This window comes from Protobothrops mucrosquamatus, unplaced genomic scaffold, assembly GCF_001527695.2.
Source record: "Protobothrops mucrosquamatus isolate PMUCROS unplaced genomic scaffold, P.Mucros_1.0 scaffold60, whole genome shotgun sequence".
In the NCBI taxonomy this organism is placed as follows: domain Eukaryota; kingdom Metazoa; phylum Chordata; class Lepidosauria; order Squamata; family Viperidae; genus Protobothrops; species Protobothrops mucrosquamatus.
In genome coordinates this window covers 453134-478680 of record NW_015386439.1, presented here as the reverse complement: position 1 = coordinate 478680, position 25547 = coordinate 453134, and the positions used below count along the sequence as shown (strand labels likewise).

Sequence of the window (25547 nt, the reverse complement as noted above, 5' to 3'; positions counted from 1 at the left end):
GGAGCTACCGAAGCCCGCCCTTCGCCCCCATTGGCCCGCACCCGGCCAATCGCAGCGCGGGCTGACTCAGCGGCGGGGGCAGAGGGGGGGAATGCTGAGTCAGAGCGCGCAGGCTCGCTGGAGGGCGCCCTCTGGCGGCGCTGCCCGGACTCTTCGTGCACACGCGCGACGCTGCCCATATGGCGACCGCGGCCGGGGGCTCCTCGGGCAGCGGGAGGGGCGGGGCGCAGCGCATCCGGCGGACCCGTCCCGGGCGCTCCCTCGGCAGGCGAAGCGGCTTCCCACGGGCCCCTCCCGGGCAGTCCCTCCAAGGAAGGGGGCGGCCGGGGCGCCCGCGCAGCGCCTCCCCGTCCGGTGCCCGCGGGCGCTCCTGGGCGGGCGGGGGTCGCCCGGCTCTAGGGCAGTGGGGCGGCAGGCGGGGCTGGCGGGCAAGGAGACTCGCCGGGGCCGCCACGTGCCGGAGCCCCGGGAAGAGACGCGGCGGGCAGAGCCGGGCTTCCCGCGCCCCCCGCCGATGTGCCGGGCGTCCTTCCCGCCCCTTCGCGGCCGCCGCGCCCAATCAGCGCCCGCCCCCGGCGCCGGCGCCCCGCCCCCTTCCTGCCCTCCGCCGACCGTCTGCTGCGCTACGAGCGGCGCGAAGCTGGCCGGGAGCAACCCTCGCGGCCACCCCGCCGCCCCTGCCGCCCGGCCCCGGCTCCATGGGCGCCCCCTGGCTCTGCGACGGCCCCGCCGGCTCCACGCCCTTCTGGGTAAGAGGCGCGGGCAGGTCCGGCCACGCGGCGGGCGGGCGGGCGCGCTCTCCGAGCCGGGATGCGCTGCCTCGAGCGGGGCCGAAAGCGGGCCGGGCTGCGAGATCCCGGAGCCGGCCGGGCTTCCGCTTGGCCGCCGCCGGGAGTCCCGCTGTAGCGGCGGCTGCCAGCGCCGAACTGGACTTGTTTGCTCCGGGCGCGCAGAGCCGCCTCGCTCCGCCTGGAGCCCCTCGGGGCCGCTTCCTGGGAAGGGCGCGGGGGAGGCCGCCGCCCGCGCATCCTCCGAGGCCCGCGCAGAGCCCGTCGCCTCCTGGCTGGCCTCGGCGGGCGGGCGGGCGGGCGGGCGCTCTCGGCCGGCAGGGACTCCCTTCGGCGCGCGAGAACGCGTGGCGCTGCGGGGCGCCCCCCCCCCGTGAGGCCGCCCGGGTGAGCTGAGCGCGCCCTTCCCCGTTCCTCCCCCGCAGAGGCGCTCGTGTAACGGGCGGACGCCAGGACAGCCGAGGACGCGGCAGGAGCCGGAAAAACCACTTTCGGGCACCGCTCGGGTTACCAGGGCTGCTTTGCGAGGGAGGCAGGGAGGGAGAGCGCTTCCCAAGGCGGCCTCTTTCTCTTGGGCCGGGCTGCTTCGCGGGGAGCCGGGTCTTCCCAGGGAGGGGCCTGTTTCGCATGGGGTCGTCGGGGGGTGTGTGTGGCCAAGGCTTTGGCGAGGGTGCGCTGCCAGGGCCATCTCTGAAAGCACAAAGCACCGGCTGGTATCCCGGTGCAAATGGGGAAGGACAGGGCCAGAGGCTGGGGCCGGATCTGAGACTTGCTCACCAGCTTCCCACTCCCCAGTTTGAGGAGTGGGCAGACCCAGCCTGGTTCCCACCCACCCCCTGCAGCCCACTGCTGAAGGAGCAGCTGAGATCCCCCCCCCAGCCTTTCCCAGCCGGCCTTGGTGTCCAGTTCAGGTCTGGAAAGGGACCCAGGACGGCACTTGTGATGAAGAGAGAGCCTGGCACCCTGAGCCTGGGGCTAAAAGGTGGTTTCTCCCGGCTGCTTCTTGGATGCGCTCTAGCCCAGGTGTGGGCATCAAGCCTGGATCCTCCTGCAGGCAACACAGGTGCTCCATGCTGCTGTGTGAGGCCTCCCCCCAGGGCTGCTGCTCTTGTCCCTCGTCCCAGGGCCCGTGTGGGGCTGGTGCTTTCCTTCCCTTCCCACCATGTCGGCCTTTAAGCTGGTCAGGACGGCTAGCAACTGCTTGGTTTGCAGGCAGCCATGCAATCAATATAAGTTTGGGTGTCTACCTGCTCGGTTTTCACCTTCAGAGAATGCACCGCTGCATACTTCCCCCTCCAGCAGACCTGTTGCGTCTTGCCAGCCACCCTGATAGTTTTCCCAGTGCCCAGTTTCCCCACCCCCATCCGGTTAGCCGCTGCTGTGGGCGTTGAATGTGGCACATCTAGCCAGGCCTCTGCAACAGCTCAGAAAGCAGCTGGCATTCACAGCCCCGCATGCCTCGACCTGCAAGGATTCCCTTTGCTTGAAGCAGGAGAGGAGAGGGTTGCCAGGGAATTGTGCCCACTGTTTGTTTATGGCAAGAGAGCTAACAGGAACAAAAAGGCCGCTGCTCCCAAACCAGCCACCACCTTAAAAAGGTCTGCCTGGGCCAGGCTTGGTCCAAGATGTGACCGAATGGCTTGAGAAGGTTTCGGACTGAGGTTTTCTGATGGGAAACGTTGCTTGGAAGATCTCCTTGCCTGAGGGCTCAGTCGCTCCGTTTTCCTCTGATCCCAGATCCCCATCTAAGTGCGGAAGGATCCTTCTTGGCCAAAGTTGCTTTCCTGGGACTTTGAATGGAACGTGCCCCAGCTGGGAGAGAAAGTCCCACCCCCTCTGCGCCCACTTTCCACTCGTCAGAAAAAAGCCATTCACAGGTTGTGGGAAGGGTACAGAACAGGCTTCTCTTTCGTGGCCTGTTGAAGATTGTAATGCAAAGAATCTGTGGAACCCCCTCCCTTCTTTGCATGTGGCAGCCTAGACTGGGAGAAAGATGGCTGCAGCCAGGCTCATTGTAGGTTGAACCCTTGTGGAAATGAGAGCTCGTTGTATGGTGCTGATTTCTGGACAAAACACAGGTTTTCAAGTGTTTTGGTTTGCTTGGCCTCACCCTAATGATTGAGCTCCCTGCCTTCTGACTTGCTTGGGAAAACAGTGTCATTTTTAAAGTATTCAAGCAAATACTTTCATACTTCTGAAGTCTGCCAACAATTGCAGAATCTTGGCTTTGCAGTGTAAAAAGTGAGTAACAGCCACATTCTGAGTCCCAAATTCTGAGAAATCTTTGGAGGGTGGGCAATTGGTTGACTTTCATAGTGGCAGTTGAACTCCCAGTATTAAAAGTGAGAAGTAGAGAAACAGGATCTTGGTTGTCAAATAATCAGTGATCCAGAAACGTTGACTGTCCTCAATTTGTAGGCGTGTGCATTATTAAACGGCACAAAATCGCACATTGCAAATATGAGAAAACGGTTTCCATTAATCTCATGCTGCTTTAAAAGTTTTGCCAGACGTTCCTCCTGCCTGTTTTTCACACTTAAAGTTGTTTTGTCTGCAAAATACGGTATTTCAGTTCCTGCCTGTTTTTCACACTTAAAGTTGTTTTGTCTGCAAAATACGGTATTTCAGTAAATCGTAGCTCTGACTAACCAGAGCTGAATTCCAGCAGCACCACTTTTGTATAGTGCCTTCTAGGCAAAACGGTTTCAGGCCAAACAGCCCGTGAACGGCCATTGCTTGCTTGGGGCTTTAGTTCAGAGGCTTTTGCAAAACGAAACTGAGTTGGCATCCGTGGACAGTGGATCTGATGATTTGTAATAGTTTTAGGGATTGCTCATTTGAAACCCGGAGAGCTCTGCAATCAGCAGAATTTGTTTTGTTTGCTTCTCCTGTGTGGCTTTGGAGCTGCCCTCCACTAATTTAGTGGGAGAGAGACCCGCAGGAAGAGCTGTGGAGCTGTCAGTCCTGGCTTTGTCACTGGGGGAGAAACTTGCTGTGCTGTGGGTTTGTTCTGGTCAGGTTGGGGCATGAAAGCTGCTGGAGTGTCCGTGGGTGTTTGTGGCTGGGTGGGCGGAGGGAGTGGCCCCACTGCCTCCTCCTGACTCATCTTTGCCTTAACTTTGAAGCAGGAGCCGAGCAGGGCGAGGAGAGGAGCAGCTGGGTGCAAAATGCGTTGCTAAATTTGGCGGCTGGGAAGTTAAGCGAGTCACCTGAGGTCATCCCCGAAAAGCTGGGCAGTGTGACGCACTTTCTCCTTGTTATGGTCGATTTCTCCAAGCTCCAAGAAAGGAGATTTTGCAAGCATTTCCTCCCTTCGCAGTGTGTGCAGACCCCAGGTCGGGCCGAGGTTCCTTGGCATTCCTGCTCTGCCCTTCTCTGTTTCGGCCTATCTTTAAAACCTCTCTCCTTTCCTTCAAGCACATTTTGGTCATCATCCCCACCAGCCTCAGTTTTGGGATGAAGAGTCACGCAAGGTCCCCAGGATGGCTCAGGGCTTTTCCCCAAAGACTCTGGCTTCAGCCCCTTCCCGTCGCTTGACTCGGTTGGTGGGCGATTCCAAATCATGCGAAAGGCCCCCAGCCAGACGTGATGCTCAGAACAGCCATGTTTTGGCTCAGAAACATTTTTGAGTGGGGGTGCGGGGGGGGGGCTTTCATAAGGCCCCCTTGACAGGCCTCCCCCTTCCCTTGGCTGATTCCTAAATTGGTGGGATCTTTTGCCACTAAAGTAGCTCCCCCATTGCCACCCTCCTTTCCCAATTAAAAATAGCCGTTAATCTCTCTGCTGGGGATCTGGAGAGGCCACCAAGAGAAAGCTGAGCTAATCTTCTTATCGCATTTTTGGGATTGCTGAAAAGAAAAGAAAAGAAAAGGAAGAAAGAAGTGGGAGTGTTAAAAATGCAGGTGATGCTTTTGAACGGAGGCAACAAGGAGGCATCCTTCACCCCCCCAACCAAGCTTTTTCCCTCCCCTCCTGTGGAGGGGGGGCACAGCCTGGCCCTTTGAAAGGGGTGGCTCTGCAGGATGCACCTGTGGAATTGCCCGGGCATTGGCTGAGCCGTAGTTCGCTAGTCCACAGGAATTTCTTCGGAAGTGAAGCTAGGTGGGAGAGATCCTTGAGTGACCCTCCAGGCAGGACCTCCCCGAAAAGGTTTGGGCTTCTCCTGGAACAAGGCAGACTTCAAGGCTGCCACATGAGTTTCTCCTTGATGTTGGGGCTGAATTGATTTGCATTCCCGGCTGGAGGGGGGTAATTGAGAATGCAATAACCCCCCTCCCCAAAATCTAGGCAAAGTGAGCCAAGTCCTCCAGATGAAAAAGGGAAATTGGTGAGCCAGCCTGGCCTCACCTGCCTTCCCCACCCGATCTCTTCTCCGCAGGACTGGAACCTGACGTGGCACACGGAGCGCCCGGACTTCACACCCTGCTTCCAGAACACAGTCCTTGCCTGGAGCCCCTGCCTTTACCTCTGGGTGGGCTTCCCCCTCTACTTCGCCTACCTCCGCCGCCATGATCGGGGCTACATCCAAATGTCTCACCTCAATAAAGCCAAAACGGTGAGTCAGGGCTGGGCCAGCCCTTTGCAGCTGGGAAGCCAGACCCCCCCCCTCCCAGCCCTGTGGCTTGGCCCACCGGCTTCTTCTCTCTTGGAAGTGCTAGGGGGGGGGGGTTCTGGAGGAGGTGGGGCTTCAGGGGAGTGAGGGTGGCCCACTCACATCCTTCCTCAGCCCATGGAAACCTGCAGAGAGGGGCCTCTCCCGTGACACTGTGTTGCACAGGGGAATATGGGAAGGGTGGGTTTTAATGCAGGTTTTTCCTTTCTCAGTTTTTTAGACTCAGTTTGCCTGCAGTTCTGTTGGCCTCTCTGCGTCGTTGCTTGGGGATTTCAACAGATAAATAGTCTGCCCCTTGAAAAACGCCTCTCTTGTCTTGCAGACCTTGGGCCTCGTCCTGTGGCTGGTCTGCTGGACAGACCTTTTCTACTCTTTCTGGGAAAGGAATCACCACGTAGTACGAGCTCCAGTTTTTCTAATTAGCCCTACCATTTTGGGCATAACAATGGTAAGTGAGAGTAACTTGGATTATTGGTCTTCGTGCATTTTTTATCCATCAAGCCTTCTCCCTTGCAACCGCTAGCGTGGCTGATGGCGGCTGCGATGCCCAGAATAGCACCTGGGAAGCAAATCCCGCCTTGCAAACCTTGGGTCTCGCCTGTTCCAGTTCCAGGACGGAGTGAGCAGCTGTGATCCCGGGAGAGCTCTGGCTCTGCGAGCCTCCATTGTCAGTAATAGTCTATCCTTTTTACTTCCCTGTCTGTAGCTACTTGCCACGTTTTTAATACAGTACGAGAGGATCAAAGGAGTCCAGTCCTCAGGAGTGATGCTCCTTTTCTGGCTGATTGCATTCCTGTGTGCGGTCATCGTGTTCAGATCCAAAACGATGCACGTCTTGTGCCCGGTGAGTGCCAGCTTCTTGTGGGCAGATTCCTTGGAGGGACAGCTGAATGAGGGAGCCGGGGGTTAATGGGGTGTTGAATGCCCAGTGGTCTTGTGGCTTCAGAGGCCCTGAGTTGACCTCTTGGGGTGTCATTTGCGACCAACCCAAGCCTTGCTTTGAGCTGACCCGTCCTCTGGGAAGAAAGACCCCTCTGCCCACCCCGTGGGCCGGGGTTGAGGCCAGAGCTCAGGGGGGGGTCCTTCCTTGATGATCATTCAAAGACTTTCCCTTGGGGCTTTTCAAATTGAAAAACTCAGTGAGGTGAGGCAAGCACAGTTTGCATCTCGATTAATTCAGTACCAGGGCAGGTCCAACTGGAATTTCCTCTTGGACAACGGTGAGCTGTCTTATTAGGAAAAAAGGTGCTGATATTCCCAAACCAAGGCAATTTCATGAACTTCATTAAGTGGCATTCTTATTTTTCTTCCCAGGATGCGGAAATTGACGTCTTTCGCTATTCCACTTTCTACGTCTACTTCGCTTTGGTGCTAATTCAGTTTATTCTGTCCTGTTTCCCGGAACGTCCGCCTTTATTTTCCGAAAACTTTCGTGGCCCGGTAAGTGTTATCGCAGCAATCAACTAAGTGAGTCATACTTGGGTATTTAAGTAATGTGTTTACTTAACTAAACTCCTTTTAATCTTCTGCTCAATTGAATATAAACAAGTTTTAGCTATTCACGACCACTTGTCCAACCTCAGTTGCTTGAATTTCCAGCCTGCACTACAATTGTTGACTGTGGTTTGGGTTAGTTGCTTGTATTTCAAAAGATTGTTCTGTTCCTTTTTATTTGTGCAAATAATCAAAGTTTTGTATGGGTGTGAACGAGGCTCCCAGATCAGAGAGAGGATTTGGGGGAAGAGTCAGGAATTTTAGGGTTTTAGTGACTTTCCTATGCAAAAGTGATCTCTTCCTCCCATTGTGGCGTATTTAGAGAGGGTGGGTGCCTCTCTTGAGGAACGCTTCAAAGGCAGGGGGGTCTGGCCGACCTCCTTGCGTAATCTCTCAGGTTCAAATTCAAATTCAAATTTAATTTATATACCGCCCTTCTCCCATAGGACTCAGGGCGGTTCACAGCATATTTAAAAAACAGATACTATACACAAATACCAAAAATACAAAAATACAACAATATAAACCCCAATAAAAACCGAATTAAAAACCAAATATTGACGGCTGTGTTTCCAGTTAAAATTGCTTCTAAAATCATCCCTACCTAAAATCCTCCCTAGGTCAGGCCCGCTTGCTGGAAAAGCCATGTCTTGAGGGCGCGGCGGAAAGTAAGGAGATCCGGAATCATCCGGATCTCGGGGGGCAGTTCGTTCCAGGTTGTGGCCTTGAACCCCTAATTCTGCTCCCAGTTGTGGCCTGTCTTTAGAGTGTGATGCAGCTGGTGGCCACTCGGCCCTGAATTCTGGCTTTGCTGTGCTGGGCTCCACCTGCAGCTGCAAAACCAGAAGGGAGATGGATAACTGGCTGAAGGTGGACCCCACTGGGATCATACCATAACAATAAAGAAATCGTGGGTCACAGAGGGCACCTTCCCTTCTTGGGATAACCAACTTTCTGCTTCATGAACCAGTTACGTTTTTGGATCCTGTTGACTCCTTCAAGCAGTTAAAGAGTTAGCCACGTCTCTGCAGCAGGGGCAGAAAAAAGCCCCTTCCCCATTTTTTATGTTCCCCCACCTCCCGCTCAAGCAGTTGGCTGGATCCGCTCCCATGCCAGTGATTTGCAGAGAGACCCACAAAGCTTGGTCTGCTGCTGAGCAGGTCAGGGAAGGGGATTCTGGGGAATTCTCCGCAGAGGGCGGAGAGACTGTTTTTGCCAAGGGGCATTTTTAAGGACTGCCTAAAGCAGGACTAGCGTGGCAGGGGCTTCAGGGCGTTGTAGTCCTACCAGGGTGAAAGGTGCAGAAGGCTGGTCTGAATGAGGAAAGTGTGTGGTCTCCTGCAGTGCCCCCACCCCACCTCCTGTCTCCTTCGCATCTGGAGGGGAAGGGGCTGAACCCTGAAACTGGTTCTGCTTTAAATGGGCTCTGAGAGACTCAGCTGGGGATGTGGACACAGCTGTCCTGCTTCGCACTGGCCCCCCTCCCTCAGCTGTCTGAAGGCCATTAGAAGCCGGTGACTCTCGATAACCAGCTGAATCCTTTCTCTCCTTCCCCCCCCAGAATCCCTGCCCGGAATCCGGGGCTTCCTTCCTGTCCAGGATCACGTTTTGGTGGATCTCGGGGTGAGAAAACAGTTATTTCTATAGACATGAGATGCTTCTTGGTTCTCCAGTCTGAAGCCTTACAGCTGAGAGGGGACTACACCTCCTCATAGGTCTTGCTGGCTGGGGATTCTGTGGGTTGTAGTCCCACTTACCTGAAGGGCACCAGGCCGGAGAAACCTGGCTGAGCCGACTAGCCCTTTGGAAGCCAAAGCCGCGTGCAGCTCAGTGGCCCTCTGGATCCCTGGGGAGTGTTGGGGTGCCCTGATGCTGTTTCTCTGCACGGGTGCCCTTGTTGCAGCTGCTCAGAGCACCCAGCGGGGCGTTTGCAGCCCTTCTGTGTATCTCTGACGCCAGAACTTCCTCTCCCCTCAGGCTGATGATTCACGGGTACCGGCAGCCGCTGGAAGCCAAAGATTTATGGTCTCTAAACAAGGAAGACTCGTCGGAGGAGGTGGTGCCCGGCTTGGCTGCCAACTGGGCCCAGGAGTATGCCTGGGCCAGGAAGTGCGTGCTGCTCACAGACGCCAGCAGGGCTTGGCTTGGCTGCTTTGAAAATGCTGGGGCTTCGGGAGGGGCCCCTTTTGTGCGATGCTAGTCAAATTTTCACAAAAGCATTGTTGGTTTGTTACCTTGCTCCTTTCACGGAGAAGGCAAAAGTGGGGGGCGGGAATGAGTCCTGCCTCTGCCGTCATTTGGTTCGGGGCCTTTGAATAAAGTTGGTGATGATCAACAACTCTCCGGGTCTCCCAATGCTAACTGGGGTCCCTGGTCCTTCCGCAGCACAAACCCACTTGTGGCTGCTTTTCCCAGCTGATGCTTTCGGGGTGCGTTGAGATGCAGCTCCCGTCCTGGCTGGCGATTCGGGGAGTTGTTGCTCTGATCAGCCGGGCTGTGATGTGCTGGCTCTGCTCCAGAAGTGGGGTGGTGCTGGAGGGGTCCGGACTCTAAATGGGGGAAGTCCCACAATCCACCCCGAGGGCCAGTTTTGGAGGCCGAGGATGACACGAGTGGGTGTTTGGGTAATGATCCCGAAGAAGCCTCCACGCCCGCGTCCTTCTGCCCCCGCAGGCTTCCAAGCCCCGTGCTCTACTCGCCCAAGAAGCCGGCCAGAGGGAGCGGCTCCAGTTCGGACGTGGCGGAGGAGGCAGAGGCCCTGATCCTCGAACCCCCGACCAGGAGCAGGGCCCCCTCGCTCTTCCGGGTGCTCTACAAGACCTTCGGCCCCTATTTCCTGATGAGCTTCCTCTTCAAGGCCTTCCATGACCTCATGATGTTCACAGGACCCGAACTCTTGAAGTGAGTGCCGGACTCCCTCCCTGCCCTTCACCTCTTGGTCGGTTGTCAGTTGGTCGATGGCTTGACTGCTTCATTGCTCCCTTGCGGGGCTCCTCCTGGGTGACACACTCGCAGCAGGACTTCAGGAGGCTGAGCCTGGGATTCCAGCCACCGAATCCCCTCCCCCCCAGCGTAACAAACCTCTCTGGCCTTTGATGTCATGAATTGGAGGCTGTCTTCTGTTGTGCTTCCTTTGCTGCTTTGAACCTTGCAGGTGTGTTTGTTTTTGTCTGAAGAGGTTCTCAGCGCCCTGCAGTCTCCCAGCTTCGGGGTGGGAGGGGAAGAGGCGGAGGTCTGGGCCGGTCAGTCCCAAAGCCCGGCCTGTGGTTCCTTCCTCCAATGCCGCCTTCTCCTTCCTAGGCTGCTCATTAACTTTGTCAATGACAAAAGCGCCCCCATCTGGCATGGCCTCCTCTACACCGGCCTCCTCTTTGTCGCGGCCTGCCTGCAGACGCTGGTCCTGCACCAGTACTTCCACATCTGCTTTGTGACGGGGATGAGGCTCAAGACCGCCGTCATCGGGGCCATCTACCGAAAGGTGCGGGGACGATGGGAACACACGCCCTGCGGCCCGGTTGCCTGCTGCTTGGGGTGGGGCCGCCTTCATCCTTGGCCAGACGAGGGGGTGGGAGCTGCAGCCTGCGACATCCCCTCCCTCGCGCGATGGCCACCCCAGAAGTAAAGGGGCAGCCACTTGCCTGCCGAGACGGGAATGCTCGAGAGAACAAGTGCAGGAAGGAGCTTTCCTAAGGCCCAAGAGGCCGTTTCCTCCCTCTTCTATTTGCAACGTTTCTGCCAACGCTGACTTTAAAAGACGCCTTCCCTGAAACAGGGAGGACGGGGGCATTTTGTAGACGTGGCTTGCCCAAATCGCTGGCAGCAGAGCTGGCAATTCATTAACTGCAAAAGTGTGTGATGACCGTCCCTTAAAGGCTCTGTGGGCATCGGGCTCTTTCTCCGATGCTCATAGTGGGCCCGATTGGCACGTAACTGGGTTGTGACCTCCCCAGAGAGAGGCCCTGGCCCCGTCTGCCCTCTTCCTGTTTTCCCGTCTCCTCTAGGCTGGCCCTGAGACGAAGCTGAGGGAATTCCATCATAGCCCTAAATCATGGTTAATGTCAACTCAGTTGAAAATGTAGTAAAATTTAATTAGGATGAAATGTCACTTTCTTGTCCCAATTTGTCCCTCCCCCCCCCCCAAAGAGCAAGGGAATTTGGTGTAGCCCTCGCAGGGATTATAAGATCCAGGCTGCCTTCCTAAGGCTTGTTTTGGCTAATAGGGCCTCCAACTCTAAACCCACATTAGGCTTCCAAGTTCTCATTCTTGTTATGGGGAATGCCTTGATGCTTAAACGCCCCCCCCCCTTTGTCTGCTGTCTCTGTTGCCAAGGCCCTGGTCATCACCAATTCGGCACGGAAGACGTCCACGGTGGGAGAGATCGTCAATCTGATGTCGGTGGATGCTCAGCGCTTCATGGACCTGGCGACGTACATCAACATGGTGTGGTCGGCCCCCTTCCAAGTGGTGCTCGCTCTGTATTTGCTGTGGCAGGTACGAAGAGTCCCTGGGGAAGGAGGTCTGGGAGGGGCATCCCACAAGGCCTCTCTGGTTCGTGAGGCCTGATGATCCTCTGATGGTCTCCTCAGAATTTAGGTCCCTCCGTGTTGGCTGGTGTGGCGGTCATGCTGCTCCTGGTGCCTGTGAATGCTGTGATAGCAATGAAGACCAAGACCTACCAGGTGGGAGGCCCCGCCATAACTGTCAAATGGACTCTGCCTCAGTGCGCTGAAGGTGTAGCTGTCTCTCCCCAACTTGGCCACAGTCCTTGGCAAAGAGCTGGCATTACCTGTTTCCCTTAGGTCTTGATCTGTCTAAGTCAGTCTTCCTCAACTTTGGCAATTTTAAGATGGCTGGATTTCAACTCCCAGAATTCCCCAGCCAGCAGTTGAAGCACACTCCCATTTAAGTTGCTGAAGTTGAAAAATGCTGGCTTAGATCACTCAAAGCTGCCCTTTTAAATGCAAGAACAGTCAAATCACCAAACGCCAATGGAATGCAGCCATCCCCCGGCTGAGCTGTTTGAAAATTGGCTCCCAGAATCCCAGTTAACTGCATGGAGGTTATGGGGATCGGAGTCCAGCACGGCCAAAAGATCGTGGTCCAGGCTTCTCAGTGGTCCAGCCCAGAGCTGCACAGCTGCAGCTGCAGTCAGACCAGGATTTGGGCCACTGTGAGGCGTGTCCTGACGGGCTTCCATGGCCACCGCTGGTTCCAGGTGGCTCACATGAAGAGCAAGGACAGCCGGATCAAGCTGATGAACGAAATCCTCAACGGGATCAAAGTGCTGAAGCTTTACGCCTGGGAGCTGGCCTTCAAGCGGAAAGTCCTGGAGATCCGGCAGGATGAGCTGAAGGTCCTCAAGAAATCGGCGTACCTGGCAGCCATGGGCACCTTCACCTGGGTGTGTGCCCCGTTCCTGGTGAGTGTTTCCAGGTGTTTCTGGCTTCCCAGCTCCCGTCAGCTTGGGGGTAGCATTTGCCCCATGCTGCAGAACCCGGTCATGTGCATCTCCCTCCGTACGTGACTCTGCCTGGCCTGCTTACTCCTAGGTTGCTTTGTCCACCTTCGCTGTTTATGTGTCCATTTCGGAAAAGAACATCCTGGATGCCCAGAAAGCGTTTGTGTCTCTGGCATTGTTCAACATCCTGCGGTTCCCCCTCAACATCCTTCCGATGGTCGTCAGCAGCATCGTGCAAGTGAGAGTCTTTGGGCTCTGCCGTCTGCCAGGGTGGGGACCAACCAGGGCTTGAGACTCAGCGGGGGCAGATCTGGCCAGGGGTCAGCAGGAGCTTCCGGGGGGGGGGGCGAACAAGTGTCAACCAGCAGAACAGGCTGAGCCCTCCTTGGTTGGAGGCCTTCAAGCAGAGCTGGTCTCTTAGTGAGTGAGCCTTGCACTGAACGGGTGCATTAAACTCTCCAAATCCCCCCCCCCCCCAACTCTGCAATTTTAGGACTCTGCCTTTCCGGGTGGGCAGCCCACAGCGCCCCCTCCTTGTTGGCCCCAGAATTTCAGGGCTCAGGATATGCCTATCTATTGGGTTGGGCCTGATGGGGGAGGAAAAGAGACACTGAACGGCTGGCTTGCAGCTGGCCTCTGTAAGGCTGAGCTTTGGGGGCCGCTGGGAATTGGGTGGGGCCTTCATTGGGCAGACCGGCCTCCAGGCAGGCAGAGCAGAGCAGAGGGTAAAGCCTCAGAGCTCCCTTTTGCATCTCCTGGGGCTCAGCCCTTGAAGGCCACAGCAGGCACTGAATTTCGCACTTGAGTTTAGGCACTTGGTGGGAAGGGGGAAGGGTTGGATGAAGGGGAGGACAGGGACATTTGTCCGCTCTCACCATCGTGGGATTGACCATCCAGGCCAGCGTGTCCCTGAAGCGTCTCCGGGTCTTCCTGTCCCATGAAGAGCTGGATCCTGACAGCGTCGTCCGGGGCACCCTCAGGAATGGTGAGTTTGGCATTATCAGCAAAGGGGTCACGGGATCAAGAGCAGCTGCCAGATTCCCCCCTCCCCCTCTTTAAATTCAGCATTGCTCATTGGAAACTTCAACATCTGCACTGTCACCAAAGTTCCCAGTTTGTGATGTTCAGCTAGGTTGGCGTTCTAGAGTCTGGAGGTGGAAGGTGGGCAGGGGAGTCCAGAAAGGCACCCCTTGGGCAAGGCTGGGGGGGGGGTCCCCACCTCTGGCAGCTGCTGCCCTTGGCCATCTCCATCCTGCTCAAGGGCTCCTTTTGTAACCCACTAGCGGGCAGTAACAGCGTCAGCATGAAGAGCGCCTCCTTCAGCTGGTCACGAACGGAGCCCCCCGTGCTGAGCAAGTAAGGCTCTGGATTGCACCCCCTCTCCCTGCCTGCTTTGGCTTTCGGCTCTCCGGCTGGTCCCCCAGAGATGGGCCTGGGCCTCTCAGGGGCCCTGGAAGAGTCTGCCGTTTCTGAGGTCCAGGCAGACGGCTGCCCTGGCCTTCCGGGAGTCGAGGCTGAATTGGCCATTCCTTTTCTTCCAGCATCAACTTTGCCATCCCGGACCCTTCCCTGGTGGCTGTGGTGGGCCAGGTTGGGTGCGGCAAATCTTCCCTCCTGTCGGCTCTTCTGGGAGAAATGGAGAAGCAGGACGGGCACGTCTCTCTTAGGGTGTGTGGGATAGGTGGGGTGCCCCCAGACAGGCAGAAGAGCTTGGGGGGGCTGTCTGATGGTCCCGCAGAGGGAGGGGTACCTCTGACACATGGCCCACCGGCAGCACGTTGGGCCCCTCCTGCCTTGACTGGAGTGGCTCCCTTCCTTGCGGTGACAAATAAAGGAGGGTCTCGCTTCCCTGGGGCCGCCTGTGAGGGGCTTCAGCCAAGGGGAATTCTGGAGGGGCAGGCAAGCAGAATTCTCCTGCAGGGGCTCCCCTGGTGGAAGATGTGGGATTTGGGGGAAGCAGCATCGGGCCAGCTGTGGGCTGCCTGGAAGGGAAATTTAAGGGGGGGTCTCCTCTCGGCAGGGCTCCGTGGCTTTCGTCTCTCAGCAAGCCTGGATCCAGAACGCGACCTTGCAGGAGAACATCCTGTTTGGGCGGGAGCTGAACGGGAGGCACTACCAGCGGGTGGTCGAGGCCTGCGCATTGCTGCCCGACCTGGAGCTGTTCCCTTCGGGAGACCAGACGGAGATTGGAGAGAAGGTACTTGACGGGGCACCACTCGTGGGCACCCACACAAAGCCTAAAATCTCTGTGTGGTGCCATTTCTTTCTCACGTCTTCTGTGGAGCGCCTGGGCCCTCCTGCCTGGCCCTGAGGGCGCTGCTCTCTCTTCCTCAGGGGGTAAACCTGTCGGGTGGCCAGAAGCAGAGGGTCAGCCTGGCCCGGGCCGTCTATGCCGACGCTGACGTTTACCTGCTGGATGACCCCTTGTCAGCCGTGGATGCCCACGTCGGGAAGCACATTTTCGACAAAGTCCTCGGGCCGAAGGGCCTCCTGAAAAACAAAGTAGGTGTTCAGAAAGCTTGTAGCTCATCTTTTTGCACCCTCTGGGAACTCGAGGGCAGTGGGGGGGGGAGGGTCATCACCGACCTTTTCGCCGTCTCTTGGATATTAGACTGCATTTTCTGCCTTCCATGGGCACAGCAAACCCGCCGTTTTCTCTATCCCTCGACCTCCCTGGTTTTGCTTCTTCCTCCCTGCCCCAGACTCGGATTCTGGTGACCCACGGGGTCAGCTACCTGCCGCTGATGGACACCATCATCGTGCTGTCCGAAGGCAAAATATCGGAGATGGGGTCGTACCAAGAGCTGCTGAAGCAAGACCGGGCCTTTGCGGAGTTCCTGCGCACATACGCCGGGGCGGATCACAACCTGGCTGGCGAAGGCAAGGAACGGGCACTGGCCGATATAGACGTAGCCACTGTCCCACTATTGTATTGGTGGTCTTGCCCTCCCCCCCCCCCGTGTTTCCTTGCCCTGTTAGCACCTTTTGCCCTCTTTGGGTTGCTAACGTGGGGAAGATCTCTGGGCAGCTGTTGCTGTTGATGCCATCTTGGTGGGGAAATCAGTTTGATGGCTGATAGCTGGAGGCTCCCCCTCATCTATGTCTTGGTTGCCTCCTGTGGCTGGGTGGGGGGGGCACCCTGCCTGTTTATTGTCTGTGTTCTTTCCCAGTGATTATTGAGTGGGTATTTGTTACTAGAAGTAGGCTCAGTTTATTTACCTGGCTGATTGCCCTGCAACGTTGTGTGTGAATGGGTGCCCTAAGCAAGCGGAAGAGGGGAAAGGGCTGAGGTCCTGGAGGGGGTTTCGGCTTATGGTTAAGTTGAAAAAAAAAATCTGTCTTCTTTCTAAATCAGTGTCTTCAGACTTGGCAACTGGGGGATTCTGGGAGTTGAAGTTACCAGACTCCCAGAGGGAAGGAAGCCACCGGAAGTCACTGCTGTGGCTGGTCTTGAAGCTTCTCTTCCTCTGCTTGGGCTGCTTCTCGTCTTGGGCAGGATTGTAAATGCCCGGTTTAGTGTGCCAGTCAAGGGCTGGAGCTGCTCCTTCAGACCCAGCCCAGACTTCGTGTATCAACCAGTCCAGGTTTCTGCAGAGCCCTCAGGACTCGGATGTCAGTGCCAGGATCGTTGCCCTGCTGGACAAACAGCTTCTGAGCTTGCCAGCTGGCACGGCAGAAACGGGGCTGAAAACAGAGTTGCTTAATTGGGCGTTTTAAAGCTAATAAAATCTCCTCTTTACTTGACTGTGGGAAGCGGGGGGGGGGGGATGGAGAGAGAGCCTTGGAAATCAGCCTCACTTGTTTAACTCTCGCATGAAGCGGCCAGACTGAACTGCATTTTGCAGACTCTGCTCTGCTTAAACAAGCCAGCATAGCTAAAGAGGGTAACCTGGAAGATCTTAAACTGCCTCCACTTCTTCTTTGTCCTCTTTCTTTGGATTTAGAAAAAAGAATTTTGAGCAGAGGAGGGTAGAGAGAAGTTTTTAAAATCCTCAATAAAAGCTTGATCATGTTTGTCCCCAAATTTTTGATGGCTTGTATTCTTCGCTAGGAGAAAAAATAATTGTCCAAATTCTTAACTGGCTGTTCAGCAAGTTGATTGAAATGAGTAGCCTCACTTCTTAAATGCCTGCAGAGAGACCTACCTCCCTGTCCAGGGGAGAGGACAGTCCTGGATAGTGGCGGGTTTCATTGGGAGCCTCTCCTCTGCTTTGGCCGTTTTGTTTCCTGCACCAACCCTCGGCCTGCCCTTCCGCTAATTCCTGCAGAAACACCCGGTCTGGTCACGAAGGAAGAGAAGCTGCTGGAGAACGGGGTCCTCGCCAGTGAAAACCCGGTCCAAGTGAGGAGGTGGGCAAAGCAAGCGGCCACTGGGGCACCTCCGCTTCCTTTACCCCCAGAGACTTTGAGTTCCACCTAAGCCAGGAACCATCCCTCCCCCCCCCCCGCATCTGCTGCTCCCCTCCTCTCCTGGCTTCAGCAGGTGCCTCACCTCCAGCTGGGGGGGGGGTCCCTGTTCAGTTGCTGGCTGAGGGGCTCCCACAGGGAGGGCAGGAGGTGTTCTCTGTCCTGGAGGCAGACTCTGCTCCAGCACAGGGAGGAGATGCCTGATCGGCCTGGATCTTTGGCCCGGTTTTTCCTGCCCTCCCTGCTGGCAGAGATGCAGGGAAACCTTTGGGGGCAGCCCCCTTCCGTGGGCGGGGGTGGCTTCTCAGCGGCTTCTGCTCTTGGAGGGGCAGAGCGCCCAGCCCCCGAGGCCCCTGCCACGGTCCCAGGCCTTTGCAGCCAGACCCTTGGATGGGAGCCAGAGTGATGCCTGCACGACGGGGGGTCTTTGCAGGCTGGGGGAGGGGGACACCTGTGGGAGCCGGTCTGGGCTCTGGGTTCAAGAGCAGCATGTGGGCCTTCCAGGCAGCTCAGCAACTCCTCGACCTACAGCAGTGAGACGGAGACGTCCCTGGTGCAGAACAGCCTGGCTCAGACTCAGAAGGCGTCGGATGGAAAGAACGCCTGGAAACTAACCGAAGCGGACACTGCCCAGACGGGGAAGGTAAGGACCCAGCTACCGCCTGCTCCGTGTTTCCCAGTTTGCTCCCAGTTAGCACAGTAAAATTGGCTCCCCGCGCAGCAGCAGCAGCAGCAGAAGGCCCACAAAAGAGGAGCTGTTCCCCAGAGCAGCAGCCTTGAAAAGCCCCTCAGTAGAATCGTTGAGGGCTGGCCCTGCTGAACGGGGAAGGAGCTGCTGGGGGGGGGGCTCGGGAACTGGCTTTTGCCCCCAGAGATTGAGGGACGCCTGAGAAGGAGACTCGAGACGGCCCTGCCTTGAGGCGGTTGGCATAAACCGGGGCAGAGAGCCTCTCCTCCAAGGTTCAGCTGATGTGGCCGAGAGCGGTCCAGTGGCCTTCTCGGCATCCCTGGCCGGCCTTCGAAGGGCCAACAGTCCCTTTATTTGGGGATTAAGTTCAGGGATTAAATGTATTCCTTTATTCAGGGACAAAGTTTTTATCAGCATTTATGTCAACAATAACTTGGCGTTGTTGGCTACCTGCTGATCAGAAGCACTTCACAGTTGAATGCAGCTCGCTGGGTGTAAACAGTGAATTGCGGGGGTTGAATTGGTTGTTTTCTCTCTGGAAAAGGCTCCCGGCTGGAATTCGGACAGCTGGCCCCAGGCCAGGTTCCAGTGTCAAGTTCAGGCCTTAATTCCTCCCAGCCAAGGTCATGTTTGTTTGCCTTTCCCCACTGGGAGATTGTGAAGTGGCCAGCGGCAGCAACTCCCAGCTTCCCTGCCCGGCCCCGTCTTGAGCCCCCCTCCCCTCCCAGGGTCAGGGACGTTGGCACTCGGGTGCAGACATGGCTGCCGCCAGGGGCACCACTGCGCTTGTCCTTGGATCAGCCGCTGCAGAGTGTCGCCTCCCCGGTTGAGTCAGGATCTTGTGGGGGACCCAGAAGGAGGAGAGGCGGTGAGAGCGGTGACCACCTCTTGTGCTGGACGTCCAGGAGGGAGCCTGGATGGGCCGAGAACAACAGTGTGTGTGTGTGTTATGTGTTGTGTGTTGTGTGTAACTGCATCCAGGAGCAACAGGGAACCCCTCCCCCCCAAGCCTTCTGCGGCCAGAGAAGAGAGGAGACACTTGTTGGGCAGCAGATTCCCAGGCTTGGGGGCTGGAAGGGTCCTGGTGGAGTCGGGGGTCCTCCTTGTGATGGCCGCTTGTGTGTCGCAGGTGAAGACGACCATCTACGGGGAGTACCTGAAAGCCATCGGGCTGGGCATCTCCTTCCTGAGCATCTTCCTCTTCCTCTGCAATCACGTGGCCTCCCTAGCGTCCAACTACTGGCTCAGCCTGTGGACCGACGACCCCGTCCTCAACGGGACGCAGCAGCACACCAACCTTCGCCTGGGGGTGTATGGCGCCCTGGGAATCTCTCAAGGTCTGCTGCTCTCCCCCCCCCCGATCCCTGGCGGCCACTGTGGCCCTGGGATTTTGTTCCCTCCTGGCTTGCAGCTCATCTGGGGACATCCCCGGGAGGGAGGGGAGGAGAGGGGCTCCCCTCTCCCCAGGTGGGAATCCTGCATTTTGCCGGCACAGAACTCACAAGGTTTCCAGATCTGGGTCATCTTTTGAAAGGGAAGGTCTGTTGTGGAGCACGATGAGGTGGACGGGATGGGGGAAGAATTGAGGGGAGGCTGCTACATGCCAGGTGCTTGCCTCATCTTCTCCCTTCTCCGCCCCAGGCTCCTTGCAGCCTGCCCAGCGAGCAATTTCTGTGGGCCCTGATCTGGGACTGGCGGTGCAGCATCCTCACAGCTGGCACAGGGCCGGGCGCCCAAAACTGATATCTGCCAGTTTCATGCAGCCTTTCGCCCTACACGGGGTATTTCTATGGTCTGAGGCACGTTGGCAATGCTGGGGCAAGAGGTTGGCACTCTTAAAGGCATCCTCTGCAGGGCAAACGGGCAGGGCAGCCTCTTGCATTAGGACGGGCGACAACGTGCAGCCTTTGGAACCTTCCAGAATGCTCTTGGGCCTCTGATGACCCAGATCTCATTCTTAGGCTGGGTTGACCTTCATGGGTGCTTTGGCCTCTTGCTTCCCGTAGGCGTGGCTGTGTTTGGCTACTCCATGGCGGTTTCTGTGGGGGGGATCATTGCTTCCCGTCGCCTCCACCTCGACCTGCTGCACAACGTCCTGCGGTGCCCGGTGAGCTTCTTCGAGCAGACGCCCAGCGGGAACCTGGTGAACCGCTTCTCCAAGGAGATGGACATCATCGACTCCACCCTGCCGCAGATCATCAAGATGTTCATGGGCTCACTCTTCAACGTGCTGGGCGCCTGCGTCATCATCCTGCTGGCCACGCCAGTTGCAGCCGTGGTCATCCCTCCCCTGGGACTCATCTACTTCTTTGTGCAGGTAGGGGCTGCTCCTGGCCCTTCCTGGGGCTCCCTGCTTCCGGGGCCCCTCTGACCGCCGGCCCTGCTTGTGCCTCCCCAGCGGTTCTACGTTGCCACCTCACGCCAGTTGAAGCGCCTGGAGTCGGTCAGCCGCTCTCCAGTCTACTCGCACTTCAATGAGACGCTCCTGGGCGTCAGTGTCATCCGCGCCTTCGGCGAGCAGAAACGGTTCATCCGGCAGAGTGACCTGAAAGTGGACGAAAACCAGAAGGCCTACTACCCAAGCATCGTGGCCAACCGGTAATCCTGATGGGGGCAGGACTGGAAAGCCCTTAAGCGCTTGGACACGGTGTTCTCTGCCGGCCTTTGACCCCGCCCTCTCTGGCCTGCGCAGGTGGCTGGCCATCCGGCTGGAGTCGGTGGGCAACTGCATCGTCCTCTTCGCAGCCCTGTTTGCCGTCATCGCTCGCCACGGCCTGAGTCCAGGGCTGGTGGGCCTCTCCATCTCCTACTCGCTGCAGGTGGGACGGCTGTGGGGTGGCTGGCTGGTTCCAGCCCTGCCTTTTTGTGAGCCGAACCTCCTCGGGTGGGAGAATGCGTCCTGCTTTGGGAGAGATTCTGGAAAAATGGGGAATGTTACAAATATAATCGCACAGATAGGTGCCTCTCGCACAAGCGACGGGCTCCTCCTAGGATTGACTGACCAGGAGGGGGGAGCCCCTCCCCCCAGGAACAGCCTGGTTCTTCTGGCCCCTGAGAACCGGTCCGGCCATCGTCTGGTCTGGAGGTCTGCCTTGGGCCAGGAGTCCTTCCCTGCAATCTCGCGGGGCTGTGTTCACCCTAAATTCCGGCCCTTGTCCACGAACCCCTGCTGGCGGCTGTCTCAAAGATGGAGCCTCTCGCACCTCCCCGAAGGTGCTGCCTGCTTCTGCCCCTCGGGGGGATCAGATTCCTCTGGAGTTGAGGGGTTCACCAGCAGCGGCGCCCTTCTTTTGCAGATCACCACTTACTTAAACTGGCTGGTCCGTATGTCATCCGAGATGGAGACCAACATTGTAGCTGTGGAAAGAGTGAAGGAATACTCGGAGAAGGAAAAAGAGGCAAGTCTCTGCTCACAGCCGGGATTGTGTTCTTTGGGCACAGAAGCCTGAAGGGGCTCCCTGGACATGCCAGTGTTGGCGTTCCTCATTCTCCCAGGAGTAGCTGCAAGGGGGGGTGGCGGGCAAATGCAGCCTCACACAGCTGCTCAAATGCTGGTCAGCCTCCTGAGGCGAGCGTTGAAAGGAACCTCTAATTTACTGGCCTTCCAATTGGCTGGACCTCCACTTCCATCATTGCAAGTCCAGCCAACCTGAAGACCAGATGGGAGGTCCACGGCCCCCTCAGTCTTAGGCCAGTTCAGGAACAGAGTCTGTGCCCCCCACTCACTCTGCGGGTCCACAAGTAAAAAAGACCTGCACCCTTTCCTGTCCTCAACTTCCCGGCAGATGGTTCCTTGAGATAGACTGTCCTTAAACAGGAAGGTTCCATTTGGCTGATGCTTAGGAACCATCTGCAGTTGGCGGAATCCTCTCTTTCAAAGTCTCTCAAAATAAAACCTCAGACTCCTGTGGCTTTGTCACTCGGCATGAGCTTGGGCCACGTCCACGCAGGAGTACAGGGGCCGCATCCCAAGTCTTCCCGGCACGCAGCTTGCAGAGCAGCAGCGCCCTCTGGTGACCAAGAGAGGCAGCACTGTCTGCCTTGGTCCATTTGCTGGGAATCACCTGCCATTTCATTTGCATCCTCCAGAAAAATATCCAGTGGGTGGTGAGAGGCCGAGTGTTGGGCAGGGGGATTGGGCCCGTGGTTTGAGCCAGTGGGTGGTCTTGGGAAAGCCCCCAGACCGCAGAATGGCTGGGGCGCATGAGAGCCTGATTCCTCCCTCTTTCAGGCCGAGTGGACCTCTGAGCGAGCTGCTGCCCGGCCCGGCTGGCCTCAGGAGGGGCGGGTGGAGTTCCGGGGCTACAGCCTTCGCTACCGGAGTGACATGGACCCCGTGCTGCGGGACGTCTCCATCGTGGTACACGCTGGGGAGAAAGTGAGTCCCAGGCAGCTGCGTCTCTGCAGTATGGAGGGTGGGAGAGAAGGCGCCTCCTGGCACATAGGGGGAGGGGCAGCAGAGAAGCTGGTGAAGGCAGAAGCTCCTTCTGCGCTCACCTGGACCATTGGGAAGCAGCATAGATACCATGCCCCCCCGGAGGGGATCCTATGTGGTGAGACCCCCTCAAGATCCATAAGGAGAATCGTCTCTGCCTGCAGGGGTTGGGATGGTCCATCCCGTGCTGCCCACACATCCTCCGATTCCCAAAAATGCGCTTAGTTCATCTTGGAAGGGCTGGCCCCGGAGGGAAGTCTGGACCCCGTTTCTGCCCCAGCTCCCGCCTTTATAGCTGCCTCTGCTGCAGCCGTTCTGACTCTGCTCTCTGCCCTCGACAGGTGGGCATCGTCGGAAGGACCGGGGCCGGGAAGTCCTCCCTGGTGCTCGGCTTGTTTCGGATCAAAGAGGCAGCAGAAGGAGAGATCCTCATTGACGGGGTTAACATTGCCAAAATTGGACTGCACGACCTTCGCTTCAAGATCACCATCATCCCCCAGGTTGGGAGTTGCTGCCATGGGGCCTGACCTTCTCTGCGAGGTCCCTTCCCCCCCTCCCCAAATTGGAGTCCCATTTAATGGAGTCACTTGGGAGCAGTGAATGCATGCAAGCAAAGACTCGATTTGAGCCGGTGGAAAATGCAAAGTCCAGCTGTCCCTTAGTGGTGCGTTTGCAGCGTCAGACCACTTTGAAGATTTTAAGCTTCCCACCCAGGGGGCAGTTTTAGAAAGAGGGGAGGAACTGCACCAGGAAACAGCTTTGAAGGAGCGATGACCCCTGGAACACTTTCTGTGCTCCATGATGTCCTCCAGAACCTCTCCTGGAGTGGGAGCGTTCTCTGCTGCTGCAAAACTCTGCTGTCCTTTCTCGCCTACCTAGGATCCCATCCTGTTCTCTGGCTCCCTGCGCATGAATCTTGACCCTTTTGACCAGTATTCCGATGACGAGGTCTGGATGTCGTTGGAGCTTGCTCACCTGAAAGCCTTCGTCTCCTCCCTTCCTGATAAGCTCCTCCACGAGTGTTCAGAAGGTGGAGAAAACCTCAGGTATACAGAGCAACAATGCCCCCAGAGCTTTTACCACGCACAAGGATGCGTGTGTGTTAGGCACGTGTTTAAGAGCGTGGTGCTGAGCTCTGCGAAGTTTGTTTGCCTCTAAACTCTGGCTCTGCCAGCCGTTCGTTAAACTGGCAGTGCCAAGAAAGGATCTGCTCGCGTTGCTCGTTTTGGCTGGTCTCTGGCTGTGTGCCCAGCCCTCCACCCAGGACTGATTCACAGGCTGAAGAATCAGGTGAGATTCTGGCTGTTTGAGAACCTAGGAAGAAGCAGGTGGCCTTGCCTGTTCATGAGAAGTTTAGCCTTCCGAAGCAGCCTTGTCTTAACACAGCGCCAGGAGGAAAACAGTGCCTGGTGTTTACCTGGTTAAGTCTCTTTCCTGAGGGAAGGGAAGGTGCGCAGTCCTCCACCCACTTGAGTTTCAGCTCAAGGACAGGCTGACTCAGAGTCATTAGAGATAGTTGTGTTCTCTTCACCACATTGATATAAGATAACCTTTATATATTGTACCAATTTAATACTTCCGGTAGGATAACAGAGAATGCTTTACTTTTTTCTTAAGATATTTAGTTCTCTTTTTTGTTTGATGCTCCTTTTTTCTAGTGGATCTTTTTCTGTTTTTTTCTGGTCCCGTTCTTAAGTTTAATTGCAAAGAGGGGGACAGAGAGAAGTGGAGTTGCCCATTTCTGGCTGCAGCCTCTTTGCAAAAGGAGGATGCAGTGGATGTCTTAAGTATTCAAGGAAATTGGTTTCTGACATGAGCTGTAATCTGGGGCAATTTTTGCTACTGCCCGGAAAATGCCAACTTGAGCTGTGCCTTGCAGCTGAAATGATCTGAGTGCAGCAGACAAACATCCCCACCCTTTTGGGAGCAGCTGCGAAAAGCCACTTTTGAGATAAACAGAAGCCATTTTCTGAACACACATACACACACAGAGAACCTTATCTCGACCTGTGACTGGGAGAGAGGCACAAGGACGCACTCAGCCTCTGTTTACAAAACCCCTGTTGTGTTTAAAAGGGCGAAGCACCCGGCACGTGGGTCCTTTGGCATCTAACGTGGCCTTCTCTGTCTCCCAGCGTGGGTCAGCGGCAGTTGGTGTGCCTCGCTCGGGCCCTGCTGCGCAAATCCAAAATCCTGGTTTTGGACGAAGCCACCGCAGCGGTAGATCTCGAGACGGACAGCCTGATCCAGTCGACGATACGGATGCAGTTTGAGGGTTGCACAGTCCTGACAATCGCACATCGCTTGAACACCATCATGGACTACACACGGTAAGGCTCCAAGGGTTGGCCCGGGGTGGCCCTTGTGGCGGGAAAGGAAGATCAGCATCAGGGTGATGGACGGAGCTGTTGTCCTTTTAGGGTGATCGTCCTTGAGAAAGGCAGAATCGTGGAGTGCGGAGCTCCTGCTGACCTCATCGAGAGCAGAGGCCTCTTCTGTGACATGGCCAAAGATGCCGGCTTGGTTTGACCAGGTGAAGCCGGCTTTCTCCACACACACACACACACACACACACACGGCCAGGGAAAAACACAGGCAGGCCGGCAACATCTGCCAGGACCCGCAGATGTCGGTCCCATTTTGCACAAAGAGCTGGCACCTGGACAGTAAAGCAGCTGCTTCCTCCTCCTCGTTCAGAGGGGAGGGGCATGGCTACCTGGAGCGCAGAAGGGGCTCCCCTGATTTGAAGGAGCATCTTGCTGGATTTACCGTCTGCACCAAAAAAATCTGTATTTTCTTTTATTCTGCTGATGGGAGAAAGGATCAGAGAAGCTGTGGGAGATTCAGAAAAAGCCTTTCAGTTTTTTAACAGCTTCATTCAAGAGTCGCAGCAGATTAGATACTGTTATAATGCAAAAAAGCAAAATTGTTATTTCCTCCGTAGGGTTGGCTCAGCCCCGTCTCTCGTGGTGTTGCCTTGTCACATTTTAAGTGAAGGAAAGCCCTCCGCCAGCTTGGGAGTTCAGAACCATCCATTTGAATAATGTAGACCTTTTTTTAAGGGAAAACACCCCAGACATCTCTTTTCATAGAAGATAATTATTTAATTTTTGTAAATAAATTTCTCTAAAGTTGAGCAGACTGAAATTTTCTTTGCTACTTTTGTACTAAATTGTTTTGGGTTAGAGAACGGTCCTTTCTGTTTCTTCTCAAGCAGCTTAGAAGTCTCGGGGGGGGGCACATTTCCAGCAGTTTGTTTGCAGGCAAAGTTGTGCACCAGAACTGGAAGCCCACCCACTGGAAAATGCTTTAAAGTTTCAACAACCACAACTCTCTAGGCCTGCGAAGCAAGGAAGCCAGACGAGAGAGGAAGGGAGATGGGCTTTGTGTTGCAAATCGTGGCTTGGATCACAATTTCCATAACACCTGTTGCAGGGGGGGGCTCTGGATGCTGGAGGTTGCAGCCTCGTCTTGGCAGTGCCCCTTTCGATGGCCGGATAAACACAGTGAAGTGCGGTTGCCACCACAGCTGGCCTTGCTGTCACCCAAGGAAGGCCAAGCGCATCAGAGGCCGCGTTGGCTGGCCCCGAGGGAAGACCCTGGGCCTGGCCTGCGTTCCCCACGAGGCCGGCAGGTTGCCAGGATGGACCATCTTTTCCCCAGC

The 25547-nt window shown here is 56.4% G+C and overlaps 1 protein-coding gene across 1 annotated transcript; it reads left to right on the top strand.

The window, feature by feature from the left end:
- The first annotated feature begins 698 nt into the window (after positions 1-698).
- Positions 699-24446, top strand: ABCC1 (ATP binding cassette subfamily C member 1). The gene is made up of 31 exons (XM_015811981.2): positions 699-749; positions 5167-5343; positions 5723-5848; positions 6107-6244; positions 6715-6840; positions 8456-8517; positions 8872-9003; positions 9568-9795; positions 10195-10372; positions 11225-11386; positions 11482-11574; positions 12111-12314; positions 12445-12591; positions 13251-13338; positions 13637-13709; positions 13895-14021; positions 14374-14550; positions 14688-14855; positions 15056-15233; positions 16622-16703; positions 17265-17403; positions 18578-18785; positions 19455-19765; positions 19847-20046; positions 20141-20267; positions 20745-20846; positions 21680-21826; positions 22225-22383; positions 22763-22929; positions 24019-24213; positions 24304-24446. The coding sequence occupies exons 1-31, from the start codon at positions 699-701 to the stop codon at positions 24410-24412; spliced, it is 4581 nt and encodes a 1526-aa protein (XP_015667467.2). The 3' UTR covers positions 24413-24446.
- The last annotated feature ends 1101 nt before the right edge of the window (positions 24447-25547 follow it).